The 16,956-nt window shown below is 37.5% G+C and overlaps 1 protein-coding gene across 1 annotated transcript; it reads right to left on the bottom strand.

Annotated features, from left to right (window-relative positions):
• Positions 1-200: 200 nt before the first annotated feature.
• On the bottom strand, positions 201-8,640 carry LOC146689361 (uncharacterized). Its single transcript, XM_085437340.1, has 9 exons — positions 8,544-8,640; positions 6,932-6,994; positions 5,220-5,345; positions 4,115-4,189; positions 3,795-3,890; positions 3,495-3,595; positions 3,008-3,083; positions 2,498-2,581; positions 201-1,808 (listed from the first exon to the last, which is right to left on the bottom strand). The coding sequence occupies exons 1-9, from the start codon at positions 8,601-8,603 to the stop codon at positions 1,686-1,688; spliced, it is 804 nt and encodes a 267-aa protein (XP_085293466.1). The 5' UTR covers positions 8,604-8,640; the 3' UTR covers positions 201-1,685.
• Positions 8,641-16,956: the final 8,316 nt, after the last annotated feature.

Genomic DNA, 16,956 nt, shown 5'->3' with positions numbered 1-16,956 from the left:
TATTACCTATTCAGGTTGTAAATTGTGTTTTTAAAAAGTAACTAAGTAATTAATTACTTTTGAAAATAAGTAATCAGTAAAGTAACGGGATTACTTTTGGGGGGAAGTAATCAGTAATTAGTTACTGATTACTTTTTTCAGGTAACTTGACCAACACTGGTGTCAGGGACCAAGCAGTAAAACATAAAGGACACCGGTGGTTTTAATTCAAAAAACGGGTTTTATTGACCCAAAAATATGAAAATATATTTAACAAAGCCAAAACTTAAACAGGCAGACCAATAAAAGAGGTCAACTCAACAGACTAAACTCAAGATAATAATTAACAAAACCTCAAACAAACATATGGTAAACTGACCTGCTGAAATGACACACAGGGGGACTTAAATACTGGTTTAGCTAAACCAAATGACACACACGGGGGAAAACAAGATGGCTGCCATATAACCAACTAATACAAAACATTTAAACAAACATGAAACACCCCCCAGGCAATGAAGCATGTGGTGCAATCCAATTAGGCTGTCAGCAGTACTTCAGGTCTCCCAGCCCTTTGCCACACCTTTTGCCAGACAGGAGGAGACACCAACCCCCAGGTAACTCAAACAAAGAAAGATGTATTAATATAACATAAAACAGAACTTTGACCTTGCAAGGTTAATATGTGTGCACGCCATATAAACATTGGAAGGTGTGATGGAAAAATGAATATATTTAATAAAGAAACGATATTGAACAATAAATAGAATATTTTAAAGTAGTGACTGTAAATTAAACTAAAGTGAATCAACGGGTGATGAGGTGTGGAGCTTACCATGTGTGGCATGCCATCACAACTGGTCACAAGTTCCGTTAAATAGTTGTGAGACAAGACAAATAAGCCACTGTTTAAATATGCTCCTGTAATAACATTTGCCTACCCCAAAAAATGTAGTTTTACAACCAATCAGAATTAATATGGAGCAGATCCAGGAGAGCCGTTACACCCTCTGTTACTGTGATTGTTCTGAAAATGGTGGCAATTTGTCCAGAGGCATTTGCAAAACAGTCCTAAAGCAGTCCTCTGAATGGAGTTAAAAGACTAAAATAATTATTTATAACTGATTCTAGACCCAAAAACCCAGACTTCCTATTTTAGTTTTTGCAAATAGAGCGATTGCCAATTTATTTTTTAAAAATGTCTAAAACAGACTAACATCCTTTAGATTTTCCTCCAAAAAACAATGATTATGCCCATAAAAGACTGTCATTCTGCAAAAACACAAGTTAGCTGCTAAAGATTAATGATTAATGATGGCACCTGCTTTGTGCTAACTAGATACCAGAAGCATGTTTAAACAGTAACAGAAATTTCCATGTTGATATGGGAAGCAGCTGTAGTGGTTAAAGCTGATGCCATCAGGATGCTGCTGTTAGAAATTTGCTTCTGCTACTGAATACATGAAGGTATTTTGCTACAATGAAAAGTTTAAGTATCTATTGTTTTGATCCCCTTCCATTAAACACAAGATGAACATTTCAAGAAGGAAATGTTTTACACCATATACACCAAATTAGCATTTTCAGGCAACAGCTCCATAAAGCACCATGTGTTCATTCTGGACCATCTCATCAGCACCAGAAGCCCAGAGAGTGGAAGCGCATTAGTATCGTTGTCTTAATTTTGGGTGAAAGGGGGTCAGAGGTCAGGTGAGGGAAGGTTTAGGTTGGTATTTCACTCTGTCGTAGTCGTCGACTGTAGTTTCAACTGGAGGCTTCTTCCAGTATTTCTCCAGACCCAAAGCAAGACACAGAGCAATGGCTGTTATCTGCAACACACACACACACACACACACACACACTGTGTATAATATTTTATACATCATTATTCATCACAGTAAAAATTGCACTGCAATTGCCTTGCAAAAGGGAAAAATCAGTGGTTGCCTGGTGACTTTTTCTTGTTGCACTTTTGGCTGGTTGAGACTGAAATCAAATTTCTGTGTAACACCCTGAATCTGAGCAAACGATTTTGATTGCAAGGCGATTGCACAGGTGGACCATTAGGGTCAACCTGTTTCCAAACAATCAATTTTGCAATGAAATCATAGAGTAAAAGCTTTTCTTGAAACTTCCAGTGTTTTAGAATGGATGGACACTATCAGAGAAACTCTTCCAGAAATTCTAGACAAGCACATATATAAACTAGACATTTCCAGAAATTAAAATTCATGTCTTGGGAACTTCTATGAACTTAAATTTCTCCTCTAATCCTTTTATACCCATATAAACCACGTTTATATGGGTATAGAACAACCATATAGCCTCTTCCTCAATCATGCAAACATATCTACAATCATAACTTTTAGATTTTAGAATTTTTGCATTCATGCATTTGTTAATTTCTTCAAGCAGCTGGAGTTTGTTCTCTTTTCAACTCTTTATATATTAAAAAAAAAGATATGGATCTTGGTTTTAAAGTAAGATAAAAAAAAAAGCTGAGTGTTTTTTTTCTTACTGCAATGGTGGCGAAAGCTGAAATGATTCCTATTCTGAGCTTGACTGGGAAACTCAGGTAGCTCTTTAGGATGGGACCACAGGGCTGCCAAAAATATAAAGGTGAAGAATCAACATGATTAAAAAAACGTCTGTTTTTGGCGTACATAAGTCAAATTTCCCTTTGCGTTTATTTGCTTCTGTTTGTCTTTATAACTAAACAACATTATAAAAGATTAACTGAACTAAAGAATAGAAAGACTAAACCAGACTGCCACTGGATCGAAGATGTACAGTGGGAAGATGGAAAATGTAAATTTAAAAGTATAATAGAAAATAGTAAAATAGAACAAAACATAAGAAAAAAGGATAATCAGGGAAACTAGTAAAGGAGAGCAAGAAAAAAGAAAAAAATAACCAGAGAAAGGGAGAAAACACTGGAGAATTGTAGAAAGAAAGATGCTGAGGAAATAGTAGAACTGTGTGAAAATTAATGATAGAAGAAGAACAAAACCCTGAAGCAAATATTTACCTTGGAGTGCACAAACTGCTGGTTACTTCCCACCATCACACAAGGCTCATATGAGCTGGAATTACCAGGCTGAGATCTGTGGGCAAAAACAGAAAGCCAAAATTTAAGAGCCAAGACAACCCATCCATCCATCTTCTTCCGCTGGGGCCGGGCCGCAGGGGGAGTGGTCACTACCCACAGCTCTTTACCATAGGTAAGGGTAGGGACGTTGATCGACAGCTAAATAATTTAAAAATGTATTAAACTTAAATATTCAGTTCATTTCAATTTTATTTATACAGTGGCAAATCACAACAACAGTCGCCTCTGTTGTTGTGACCCTATATTGTAGGGTGTACCCTACCTTATTCTGAAAAACAGCTAAAAACTCAAGCAAATTACACATTTTCTAAACGTATGAAATAGAAATTATTTTAAAAAATTAGATAAAAAATGACTCTACAATTCAATATTCAGCTAATCTATCTAAAATCCAGTCTTAACATACCTTGACTCACTGGTATAGGTGGTTGTAGGAGGTGTACAGATACAGGAAAAAGGAAGCTGATTATCCCAGTCTTCAAATTTCCTCAAACCACAACAGGAGTCCTTGAAAACACACAAATATTATCATCAGTTAAAGCTCAAGGTTATCATTAGTCTTGGTGTTGAATTACTCATTCAGGTCATATATGTCTATAAAATTAGGTCATAGTTGTTGCTATGACAACAGGACAACAGGAAAAACTAAAAAGTTATATCACTTTTTCATTTCTTTATCCTTATTTTTTTTCTTTGTTTCACTTACCGACGTCTGAAGCTTATTTAATTCTTTCTGGATGTCAGCTGCTGCTTTGTGTAGGGGTGTCACATTGAGAAACAATTCATCCACGGCAAAGTCCATCTACAGTAAATAATATAAACGTTTGAAGAGTGATACACAAACACAAGCAGAGTTTTAAGAGTAATTAACTTTCATCTGTATTACTTTATTACTTATTTAGTCAGTTTACAGCCCAAAGATAACGGTTTCATATTTCATAGTCATTGCATACCTCCAGGGGGCACTGGTGACAAGAAAGCAAGGACTGTCTAAAAATACAGTAAGTGAAACGAACAGGTAGTTACCTGAGCTTGAACCTGAACCAGGGGTGAGGCAACGATCATTAGTGCCACAAACTCCACAAATGTCAGAGCAGAAAACTGGAAAAAAGATTACAGGTTAATGCCACTACTCTAGTGTGTGTGTTTGTACTTGTATGTGTATGTTTTGGGGGACCACTTTGGACCAATAACCTTTGTAGTGAGGACATTTTTGGAACACAGGGGCATTTGGGGGTCAGCCTCATTTAGGGACAGCAGCTTCAAACTTAGCTTTAGAATTTGGGTTAAAATTATGTTTTCGTATATATGCAATTAGGGATTAGGGGTTGGGAATACTTGTATCAGCTAGGATCCTCACAAAGATGCTACATTTGAACTTGTGGAGTGAAGAGCCCACTCCTGAAGACCTTCTATGACTCTGTGGTGGCCTCAGCTATCTTTTATGGTGTGGTCTGCTGGGGCGGCAACATCTCTGCTGGGGACAGGAAGAGACTGAACAGGCTGATCAGAAGGGCCAGCTCTGTTCTAGGATGCGCTCTGGACCCAGTGGAGGTGGAGAGTGACAGGAGAATGGTGGCTAAGCTGTCATCCCTGTTGGACAACATCTCTCACCCCATGCAGGAGACTCTGACAGCACTGAGCAGCTCCTTCAGTGGCAGGCTGCGTCACCCACGGTGTGGGACGGAGAGATTTTGCAGGTCTTTCCTCACCACTGTTGTCAGACTCCACAACAAAGACTTCAACTGAACAAACACACACATCCACACATGTGCAATAGCAACAACACTAAGTGCATTACTCTTTTTCTGGCATCGTTGTATTATACTCAATTGTATATAGCATTTGTATTCTATTTTATTCGATTGCATATAGTATTTTATTTTATTCTATTTTATTGTGTACAGTATCTTATGGATATCTTATTCCAGTGTTTGTTCTCTATTTTTTTCTATGCAACTTTGTACATAGAAAAAATGTACAAATTTATTTTATGTTATCTTATCTGCTTTACTGCTTTAACAAAACTAATTTTCCATGCGTGGGACTAATAAAGTTTATTTTATTTTATCTTATCTTATCTCATCTTATCTTATTTTAACAAACACATGTATGAATTTGTGTTACTCACCACCAACAGCAAAGATTTGTAGTCCAAAGAGGCAGCAGATATGCCCAGAACAGACAAAACCATTGTGAGTGGACCAAACACCTGCAGGACCAGTAAGCCATTACTAATGGACAGCTGGTCAAACAACTGAAAGAGAGAACGTCAGATAACAAATATATTTTATTTAACCTAAACAAAAGGAATAAATAACAAATATTTATAATAACAACTATTGAATATGCAGAACAGTATCTGAGACCATTTCTAATGAGGCAATGAACAGGATCAGCAGAAATGGTAAATGGTATAGCCTGCATTTGTATAGCGCTTTACTTAGTCGCTAAGGACCCCAAAGTGTTTTACACGACATAGAGTCATTCACCCATTCACACACAATCACACACTTGTGATGCAGTGTGGAGCAGAAGGTCCAGATGCATCTTTTAGATTATGTGCCAGATCCTTGCAAGTCCTTTTCCTATTTAGGACATGACTTTGAGATACCACTCATCTGCTGTTGTTAGTCTTTAGGCCTGGCACTTCTTTTGCCCACTCCTTGTCCAGGTTCCTCAGATATTTTAAGGACACATAGCACACCATGTTGAGATATGCCAAGTTTTCAGCTGCTAGCTCTCTGGGAATCACCTTGTTGGTGCAAAAATATCATTTTATGTCTGTAAAACTGTGCCATCTTTGGCATTTTTATAGATTCAACAAAAGAAATAGGAATAAGTGACATGTTTGTGACACACTTCCGGTAATGAAGTGCTTGAAGATGCTACTGAAAATTAATTTATTGGTGAAGTTGATTGTCACATAACACTGATTCATTGTTCGAGTTAGGTGCCTTTTTGTGCTTGAATTATTCTTAAGTTGGTTTTCTGTGGCTAAAAAAAGAAATCAATCCTCTAAAATTGTCAAGTATACTGGCTGGAATGAAAGTGAGGATAAAGCAGCCAGTGTCCAAAGAAAACTTTGAAAGACCCTCAGAAATCCTGGGAAACTATATTAAAGACCACTCTAAAGACTTCAAGAAGGTCTGGCTACTTGGAAGCAAACTATAACCAAATGACGGGGGATGGGTACTATTTAGCAATAATATAAAAGATAAAATATGTAAAAATGAAAATGTATAAAATAACTACTAAATGCAGTAACTAATAACAGCACAGCAATACACAATTATATTATTATAATTATTATATATATTCAAATATGCCTTTATTTAACCATAGTCTGTTTTTAGCAAAAAATAGAAAGAACTTTGGAAATCATACACGTTGATTAGTATGTATATATGTATGTATGTATGTATGTATGTATGTATGTATGTATGTATGTATCTATCTATCTATCTATCTATCTATCTATCTATCTATCTATCTATCTATCTATCTATCTATCTATCTATCTATCTATCTATCTATCTATCTATCTATCTATCTATCTATCTATCTATCTATCTATCTATCTATCTATCTATCTATCTATCTATCTATCTATCTATCTATCTATCTATCTATCTATCTGTGCTAGAGTCCAAGCTACATTACAAGTGGCAGGCTCACAGTTGCATTGTGGATAATGTATGCACCAGAATCTTACAAGAAAGTAGAAGTTGTGTTATAAAATGTCAACTATGAGTCTGAGGAAATATAATGTGAAATTAGAGCTGTTTCACTACATAGTTGATTCTTGTATAAAAAAGTGTGGTGAAAAAAATCCCATTTTACCTCTGCAACAGGTATATCATCAATGGGGGAAAAAGCAGCACCAATCATCACAAACCCAGACACCTGCATAATAAAAATGAATAAAGAATAAAAATAGTAAAAGGCAATGACTCAAACTGGTTTACACAAAAGTGGCTGTTGGTTGGGTTCACAGATCAGGAAGTCTTTAACAGCAGAAACATTCCTGTGAAATGCCTTCTCTTCCCCAGAGAGACTGGGAACTCTGACAGCTTTATATCACAAATGTAATCTGTCTCACAGTCAGCAAGTTGAAACTTTCCAAAACAGTCCAACTACACCTTAAACACTCATGGTTGTCTCATTCTTTGACTTCCACATTCCCAGCCTCTGTTGGCTTACTTAGTGAATATTCTCTCTGCAACTTGTCTTACGCAGTTTAAATGAACAGAAAAAAACAATAAAAACACTCACACATTTATTTCTATTATTTCTAGATGTTGCTTAAACTTAGTGGAGCACCAAGTAAGCTCCTGAGTTTGAGCCCCAGCATTCACAACCACAGAGATGCAAAATGTACCATGCAGGGGCTTGTCCTCCCATGATGGTTCCTCTTCTTGCTCCTCTCCTTTCTCTGGTTTCTGCTGCCTGAGGTATTCACTAAGCACACTATCAGTTGTGAGGCCATCTTCCTGATGTACTCATGGATCTTTGTTGTTTCGTCCTAGACCGTGGTTATGACACTCCCTAGTCCCCTGCCTCCTTCCTTCCTCTTATGAACTTAAAAAGTGAAGGTTCTAAAATTGTTGCTAAAAGACCTCCACATTATTTTAGTGTTTTAGTGTAGTGAAGAGAGATTTATTAGTAAAAAGATTAAATCAAGACTAAATGTTTACTTTAAATAAAAGAAAATCTTTTTGAGTACCACACAGTGCAAGATTTTGGCAACATAACACACCACCTAAAATATTTTAATGTTTAGATAAGTATTAAGAATACATGAAAACAAATACTTCACCCAAAAAAACAAGAAAAAAAGTTGATTCTATGCTGTTTTCTCTCGTTTTAAATATAGGGCTGCTTTAAGTTTTTATGTATTATGTGTTTTATTTTTATTGTTTTGTTTTATTTTATTGTTCTTAACATATTTAATGTACAGTACTTTGGTCCTGTGCTGGGTATTTTAAAGTGCTTTATAAATAAAGATTGATTGGATTTAAACGCAACATATAATAGTTGCCAAAAATTAGACAAATATAATCTTGCACCTGCTACCAGAAAGCAGTTGCTAGTTATTACCACAATTATCACAAATATGTATTTGAACCCAGAATGAAACTAAATTTTGTACGTGCTCAACGCAAAATAATTACATGTCTACAAAATTATAAGTAAAAGAAAAAAAGTTAAAAACAAACATACTGTTTCTGCTTTTCACCTTCTGTTTACAAGACTGTAGTTACATTGAACTTCATTAATTAGCACATGTAATCAACACCTGAATGACACACTGTGTATTTCAAAAATAGTAGATTAAGATTTTAGACCATTAGAATTTTTTAAGATTACCTTTTTAAAATTTTCATTTTTTAAAGATCCAATCACCTCCGACAGCCCACACAAACATGCAGTTAACAATTAGCAGTGTGCTTACCAGTAGCAACACAGTAACACAGATAGCAAGTCCTCGCAAGTAGCTCCTGCAGCGAGCCATGGCTGCTGTCTGAGCGAGTCCAGTTAAAATAGAAACAGAGTAAAGTCCAGAGCCCACTCCTGTGTGATGGATGTTGTTTAAAGCTCCGTGTTTGGCGGCAGAACGAATAACATGACCAAGTTTGGAAGATTGGCTGAGAGGAAAAGAGAGAAGGGGAGAAGAGGAGAGGAGAGGTTATTCCAGGTAACAATAACAACTAATTAAGCGTGGAGGGTGATTGAAATAGAGATATGAATGTCAGTAAGAAAACAGGAAGGTAAATGACAAAGAAGTATGAAAAAGAAAGTGAAAGTGACAGGAGGAAAGGGAGGAAAATAAGTAACAAGTGTGATGAAAGGACACAGGGAAGACAAATAGCATTTCTAATGTGAAAACGTGTTTATTTTTACACCATAAACAAACACAGCAGCAACAGCCCAACTTCATTGTTGCATGGCAACTGCAGACCCAACAATCCTGCTCCACAACTCCTTCCTTCACCTTTTCCTTCTGTCCTTTCAGCACTGTTCAGAACAGCATGTGATGGGCCAAAAGCATCTCAACTGAGCATAAATCATCGTTCTACCTGGAGAGGTGAGCTGCAAACTTAAATTTCTTGCAATTATCGTTACCCAGAAGAAGAAGAAGAAGAAGAAGAAGAAGTATCCTTTATTGTCATTATGTGTTCACACATAACAAACTCTCAGCACACACCAGAAGGTTGTTATATTAGTGGATCAGTTTGTGTGTGTCTTTAAGAAATACTGTTATGGGCCATTGCACATACGACCTCCAAAAGTGATTATCTTTTTGAACTGATTTAGACCACTGCTTCCAGGATTTTTTTGGAAGGATGTTTTAGCCGAAGTTAAATTGGACATTTTCCATTATTTTTACCTATGTTTTGATACCAGGAACATCTTCTAGCTGTGATTGATGCAGTTTTGCTATGGAAAACTGGATTCCATGATCTTGATGCACAAAGTCAGCTACAATAAGATGTTAATTTGGCTTCAGTTTGATTTGTATATTTGTGATCAAGTTATTTGCTTGGACTTATCAAAATAATATTTCAATTTCATATCAGTGTTATTTTGTAGTAAGTGCTGTACCAGGACGGGAGTAAAATAGACTGGAATCCAGCAGAGTCATTAAACTGGGTGCTGTGTTGACTTTAGGTTAAAAATAGCTGCAGGGGATGGACCAGCAGAGTGTGTTTATGGCCAAACTTATGTGTGTTAGAGAAACAGTCATAAACAGTGTCCCTGGTTGTTTCCCAGCAGACATTTACAGATTTGGGCAGAAATATAAAAATATCTCTGGAATCAGCCACATTAGCCAAAACAGTGGTAATGACGTGTGCAGTGTAAACATCCATTGCGGCTGTGAGATACCAGACGTAACTCTTGTTCTATGAGCAATTAATACCATAAGGCTTGGCTGCTTTGTTATTCTGACTGTTCCAAGCTGTTTCTGCAACATCTTCCTGATTGTTTTTGCTGAACGCAGGTGGTTTTCTTTCTGAGGAATTTAAATTTTATGCAGAAGGGGAGGGGCCAGGTTTAGTTTCCAAATTTCACGCCATCACACAGTTTGGCTTTGACTCACTAAGAACAGTGGTGTTGCTTGTCCTGTCATTTGTGTTTGGTAGTCAGCTATCTTATTTTCTTTAATTATGGATGTCAAGAAATAGATAAAAACTTCACTGTCAATTTAAACACCCGAAGTACTCAGATTGAAAGTGTAAAGTATAAAATGAATATTTAAAAAAAATTCCTTACTTTGTTATATTACATTACATATTTTGATTTTTATTTGTTTATTTTTAACAGGCACAGTGTAGATTAATAAACACTGTTATTTCTTTTCATCTGCAATCCCTCGCTAAATATCTAACCCGATGGTAGTTATACACTGAAACATACACATAACCGCACTGTATTAAGCATTAGTGAGATAATGGTGAATACTTCATTTATAAAGCATTATGCCTTATTATTATGTAATTTATAGATACAGATCTAAATGGTTTAGCCTTGATTAATAAGCTCATATATAATGAGACTAATGATAGCATTTTTATATAACATCAATTACAGATTTTCCATTTCGACAAATCTGTGCAAAAATATGGATTCATTTTCATTTTCTGTCTGATAGTCACACTGTTATGATGTTCTGATGGCAAAAACAAAATTAAGTTCCCTTTTTGAACGTGGTCGGGTTGTTGAACTGCATAAGCAGGGTCTCTGGCAGCATGCCATCGCATCTGAGGTGGAAAGCAGTAAGACAGTCATTTGGAATTTTTTTAATGGGTTATGGAATATAAGAGTCAAGTGGAAGACAAAAAAGTTTCCACAGCACTGAGTCGGAGGATCCATTTGGCTGTCTGTCAAGACTCTGGGCAATCCTTGACCCAAATTAAGGTTGTTACTGGTGCTGACTGCAGCCCCTTAACATCAGATGGCATCTGAGACTGAAGGGCTTCAAAAACAAAAAACGCCAAAGGCCTTGTCTCCTTGAACACCACAGAACTGACCGTTTGGACTTTGCAAGAAAGCACCAAACATGGGACATTGAAAGGTGGAAGAAAGTTTTATTCTCTGATGAGAAAAAATGCAACCTTGATGGTCCTGATGGTTTCCAACATGGCAAGACAAGCAGATCCAACGTGAGATGTTTTCTACGCACCATCCTGCACGGGGGCGCCATAATGATCTGGGGTAATGGTGGTAAATTTGATTCTTTTTACTGAATTGAGTTTCAATGAGTCACTCACCAAAGTGAATCGGGTTCTTTTGAGTCATTTGAGTCACTGAGGCAGTTGCCCAGAGAGTGCAAAAAATGTACATTTTCACTCAAACTTAATTTATTTCTCTTTTCATGTATATCCTACTGCTAAGATGAGTGATTGAAAAAGAAAAACAACTATTTTTATAGAGTAAAAAAAAGCACAAAAAAAGATTTCTAAAGGGAACATTTATTTTATTTATTTTTATTTATTTTTATTTGTATTTTCCTCAAATGTGTCAAATATATATATATTTTTAAATGTCCACTGAGCTGTGAGCCAGGGGGCAGTAATGCGCCTTAACATTGGTTGCCAACCAAGAAGAAGAAGGAGCTGTGAGCCAGGACTGACGTTGAGTGAGTCCTGAGTGATTCGTTTATGCTACGATTCATCACAGAAGGGAGTGAGTAGGGTTGCCAACTCCCTGAAAAATAAATAAGGGACACCTCGTGGCCAGGGCCGGGCGACCCAGTTGTCTTCACCCTTCCCAGTGTGGTGAATTTTCTAGCTCTTTTTTTGTGTGTGAAATTATTTTTTTAACCATTTGACTTGAAGTTGATTTAAGTAGATGCATATTCTATTCTTTGTGATATGAACACATGTGAAACAAATGATCATTTAGCCATTTATTTTTAGCTCAAAATGACAACATTAACACAGTAAAACAGGTCTCTTTCTTAAACAGAAGCCTGTCATGCTTAACTTTTGAGAATATAAGTAAATCTTTCTTTAAAAGAACTCTGTCCTGCTTAACTTAAAATAATAGAAAACAATAGAAAGAAAAATATTCTTGTAACAGTGCACATTTAGTGCATTTAGTACAATTGGCTTCAGTTGAGGTATTATTTCAGCTTTTCTAATGCTAATCAGCTGCTCCTGTTTGTAAACCCGCTTGTTCCCATGATTACGCATCTTAACTCATCATCATTATTCATCTATGTATTACTTTTATGTATTAGTCATCAATTTGTTGTAATCATCTATCCTTGCAGTTGTTTATTACACAAAATAAGTTATATTATCACACTTCTGGCCACATAGCGCTGATATTCACTGCACATGCCCATATTAACTTTTTCCAGCCAGGTGTTTTCCTTTTCCCATTCTTCCCTTTCTCTGAGGGAAACAAACATTGCTGCTCTAATGCTGGGCTTACACTGTGCGGTTTTAGGCCCATTTTGAGCCGATTTTTGAGTGATTGGACCGATTTTGGCCTTCATCGTGCGTCGTGTAGTATACGTGGGGTAACGAGAAGTGATTAACACCTCACGACCAGCTCCCGATCATCAATCGCTCGTGAGGGTGTCACCACAGGCGCTCACACTGCTCACGCGCAAACACGTAAACGTCGGTGAAAAAGACGGCGTGATCTGGACACAAGCGAGTGTCTGCCCAGCATTAGGTGTACTGTCATCCGAGACTTGCACCGCAGTGTCGGCGTTTGTTTCCCTGTTGGCCATGCTTCTTGTTGTGGTCATCTTTTGTCTTCCGGTATTTTCTCCGCAAGCGACCTTTCCTCGACCAATGAGATGAGCGGTAATCTGAATTGTCATACTCGAATTGTCATAAGTGTGCTGCCAGCTCATTGGTCACAAAGCAGGAGAGGGGCTGGGAATTATGTTTTAAAACAAAGCGTTAATTCCATTAAAAGTTATAGACTACTTTTGATTCTCACTGTATTATGGGACAAAGTGCGTCCCTTATTAGCTCAATACGGGACGTGTACTTTTGTTTCTAAATACGGGACGATTCCGTTTTTTAAGGGACGGTTGGCAACCCTAGGAGTGAGTGAGTGAGTAAGTGAGTTATTTGTTTATGCTACGATTTAGCTCAGGAAAGGAGGGTTTTTTCTTCCAGTTCAGAGCAGAAATGTTTTTGTTAAGAAACTTGCTGTTGTTTTTTCCCCACAATTTTAATGGTAAGCTAGATATATTTCTACTAATAAAATTAGTCAGCAACAGGGATGAGTCAGTGAGTCAGTTGGGGTGTGAAACATGATTCACGAGTCAGTAAAGTGATTCTCGAGTATTGAGAATCACTTAACTTTTCATGATTTGCACATCACTAATCTGGGGTGCTTTTTCCTTCAGTGGAACAATGGAGCTTCAGGAGGTGCATGAGCGTTAAATGGTCCACTAGCATCATATATTTTGAAGGTTAACATTAGTTAAATTAGCTAGCATAAAGCCAGTGTGTCCAGCTCTGCTATATGTGATGTGTCCAGAGCTTCCAACAGACTCGAGCATCACCTCTGCTCTCTACAGTTAAGTTAAAGTAAAACCTTCACGGGTCTCCAGAAAACAGTAATGAGCTGAAGTAACATGAAAACAAAATTTTAACTCGTTATCTTTAAGTTATGTTAACATAATCCTACTGAAGATCTGCCTGAAAAGTAAGTTCCGTAATTTAAACAGTAACCAAATGCTGTATGAAGTTAATCCAATATTTAACTTTAAACTTCATCACCTAAAAAGGCACCCACAAACCCCATCCTTCCCGAGGTACGAGTTAAGTTATTTAAGGTGCCTAGTTCTGCTGGAAGTTTCTTCTTGATGGTACTTTAATTCTCAAAAAACACTTGCTCACAGGGCATCATATATTTGTCGGGATTTTCTATGTATTATTGTTATTACTTTACTAGGGATGGGAATTTAGATGAATTTAACGACTCTGATACCTTTTTACCGATATCACTTAAGGATTCGATTCCTTATCAGTTCTCTTATTGATTCTCATTGGGTTCTTGCCCGCTCCGCTTTGAGCGTTACCACCATTACTAAGCAGCATATCAAACATTACATTTGTGCAAATTAGGATTAGAATTAGAATTAGAATTCAACTTTATTGTCATTGCACATTGTCATTGTCATTTGGATGCATTTCCTCAGTGTTGGGTCATTACTCAAAAAAGTAATGTAATAATAATAATAATAATAATGGATTGGATTTATATAGCGCTTTTCAAGGCACCCAAAGCGCTTCACAATACCACTATTCATTCACTCTCACATTCACACACTGGTGGAGGCAGCTACAGTTGTAGCCACAGCTGCCCTGGGGCAGACTGACAGAAGCAAGGCTGTCATATCGCGCCATCGGCCCCTCTGGCCAACACCAGTAGGCGGTAGGGTAAAGTGTCTTGCCCAAGGACACAACGACCAGGACAGAGAGCCCAGGGATCGAACCGGCGACCTTCCGGTTACAGATATTACACAGAACACATTTATTAAAAGTAATGCACTACGCTATTTAATTACTCCAGGGAGAAAAATAGTTGAAAGTGTTAGTTAGCAGAATAATGCCGTTGTTTCTGTCATTGGATGCAGTTTGCAGTTCAACATTATGCTCTTGTCCTTTTGTGCAATAAAAATAAAAGTAAGGTCCACATCCATGCTATGGTAAATGACCTGCATTTGTATAGCGCTTTTCTAGTCCCTAAGGACCCCAAAGCGCTTCACACTACATTCAGTCATTCACCCATTCACACACTGGCGATGGCAAGCTACGTTGTAGCCAAAGCTGCCCTGGGGCGCACTGACAGAGGCGAGGCTGCCGGACACTGGCGCCACCGGGCCCTCTGACCACCACCAGTAGGCAAACACGGGGTTAGTATCTTGCCCAAGGATAATTGGCATGCAGCCAGGAGGTAGCCTGGGATTGAACCACCGACCTTCTGATTAGTGGCTGACCTGCTCTGCCACCTGAGCTACAGCTATAAACTATCCTGCTATTTTCCTCCCTCGATAACTGAAATCAGCTGATAGCAGCGCAAGTACAAGAACCAATAAGCAGTACCGATAGGCAAACAGACTAACGATTCCAAGGAATTTGACTACTAGGAACGGTTCTCGTCGATTCCCATTCCTAGTCTTTAACTTACAACACAGCACATTGAAGCGACTGCTGTTGTGATTTGCCACTATACAAGTATAACTGAATTGCTAAGCTAAACAGAGCTATCACATCATTTCGCATGGAACATGCAGCTAAATAAACAAATGTTTCTATATACTGAGGTGTCAGAACTCACAGGGAAGGTTGTCAGATTTTGTCTTTATTGGGTAAATAGTTAAGGCATCAAGCTTTGGAAATGCATTCCACAACTTAATTTATTTTGGGTTTAAAAGTCCTGTTTCTGTCCATGTACAAAGGTAGATTTTTCTTTATCCGATTTCAGAATTATTGGGAGTAACCAGAATCTGTGTGATATCCACTTGGAATTCTAAATGTCATTTCTATTGTTACATTTTTTATAAATTGTGTTTATAAACACAAAAATGTGACAACTCCATAATGATATTAATAAAAATGGTTTAATATATTAGAATTTTCTTTCTCAGATCAAGTCCATCATTAACTCACTTTGATCTCCCCATCTGATAGTTGATTAGAGTGAGTAAAAGTAAAAACACATTAGGAAGGTTTCTGTTCCTTGCAATTATAATGAGAAGGAAGTGAAGGAAGGAAATGTGAGCAGTGTGCGGAAACAGGCCACTTCCTGTCACAGTAAAATGTTCTGCATTTCTTGAATACAATTAAAGCAAATCAGCTGGTACTACCATAAAACTCAAACTCATGACAAAAATAAAAAATAAAACAAAAAACAAACAAACTTACCTTTGGTTAGATTGTATATGGCCCATGAGAAGAACATTTATCTTCAATCTGAATTTCCCTTCTTGATTTGTTTAAATTGTTATTTATTTTAAATTGTGTTTGACAGGTGATATAGTGATTAAAACCACTTTAAACAGCATCAGGAACAAAGCAGATTCATCCAGGCAAACACTGAGCATCCTCAGGCCTGGGCCCTGTTTCAGGAAGCCGGTTTGGAAAACTCAGAGTGAAAAACGACACTCACGGTTGAGTAACCCCGAACTGTCCAACTCGGAATATTCCGTTTCAGAAAGGCTGATAACAATTAGTTCAGTCAACGCGGAGTTGCTTTAACCCCAAGTGAAGCGCGCGGACGAGGATACATAAAGCCCTGATAAGCGGAGCACAGATTAAGCGAGTCACCATGGAGACGGAGGGAAAGAAGGCGCGGTCAATGTATTTCACAGCGCTTGAGGCCGAAATTCTGATGGCAGCATATGCCGATAACATGCAAATTCCGCGGAAAAAAGTAACACAGCCACAGCTGCAAAAGCATGCATGGCAAAACATAGCCGACAGAGTCAATGCGTGAGTGTTAATTTAAACATTGATCGAGGGATTTCCACCCATTTAACACGTTATTTTATCATATGTTATTTTATTTGTTATTTTATACATTTTATTTTGTGATGTGATGTGAGCGCAGGTGCAACCCAACAGGCCCCAAACGTGCCTGGCAGCAAGTAAAAATGAAATATAAAAATATAGTCCAAACAGGTGAGGTGTAATTGTATTATGAGCCATAGTGCTTGGTCTGTTTGTCCCATGTAAATCAATTGCAGTTAAAGGCTACATTAATTTTCTTTCTGTAAGCACTTATTGAAATTATCTGAGCACATTACAAGTACATATTTGCTTACTCTGTATGCTCAAATGTGGCCCGTTATAGCCAACAGAAAAAAAGCGGAGGCCCGAAAAACAGGTGGG

Source organism: Copadichromis virginalis, linkage group LG17, assembly GCF_057382275.1.
Source record: "Copadichromis virginalis isolate Kocher_CV1m ecotype Utaka linkage group LG17, C_Virginalis_male_GT1.1, whole genome shotgun sequence".
Classification (NCBI taxonomy): domain Eukaryota; kingdom Metazoa; phylum Chordata; class Actinopteri; order Cichliformes; family Cichlidae; genus Copadichromis; species Copadichromis virginalis.
This window is presented reverse-complemented; position numbering and strand designations above follow the sequence as displayed.

Excerpts from the sequence above, each read along its gene's own strand:
- LOC146689361 (XM_085437340.1), bottom strand. The coding sequence starts at position 8,603 with ATGGCTCGCTGCAGGAGCTACTTGCGAGGACTTGCTATCTGTGTTACT. Across the intron at positions 3,596-3,794 it reads TAAATAAGCTTCAGACGTCG|GACTCCTGTTGTGGTTTGAG; the intron begins GTAAGTGAAACA and ends TGTGTTTTCAAG. Across the intron at positions 3,084-3,494 it reads ACCTATACCAGTGAGTCAAG|ATCTCAGCCTGGTAATTCCA; the intron begins GTATGTTAAGAC and ends TTTTGCCCACAG.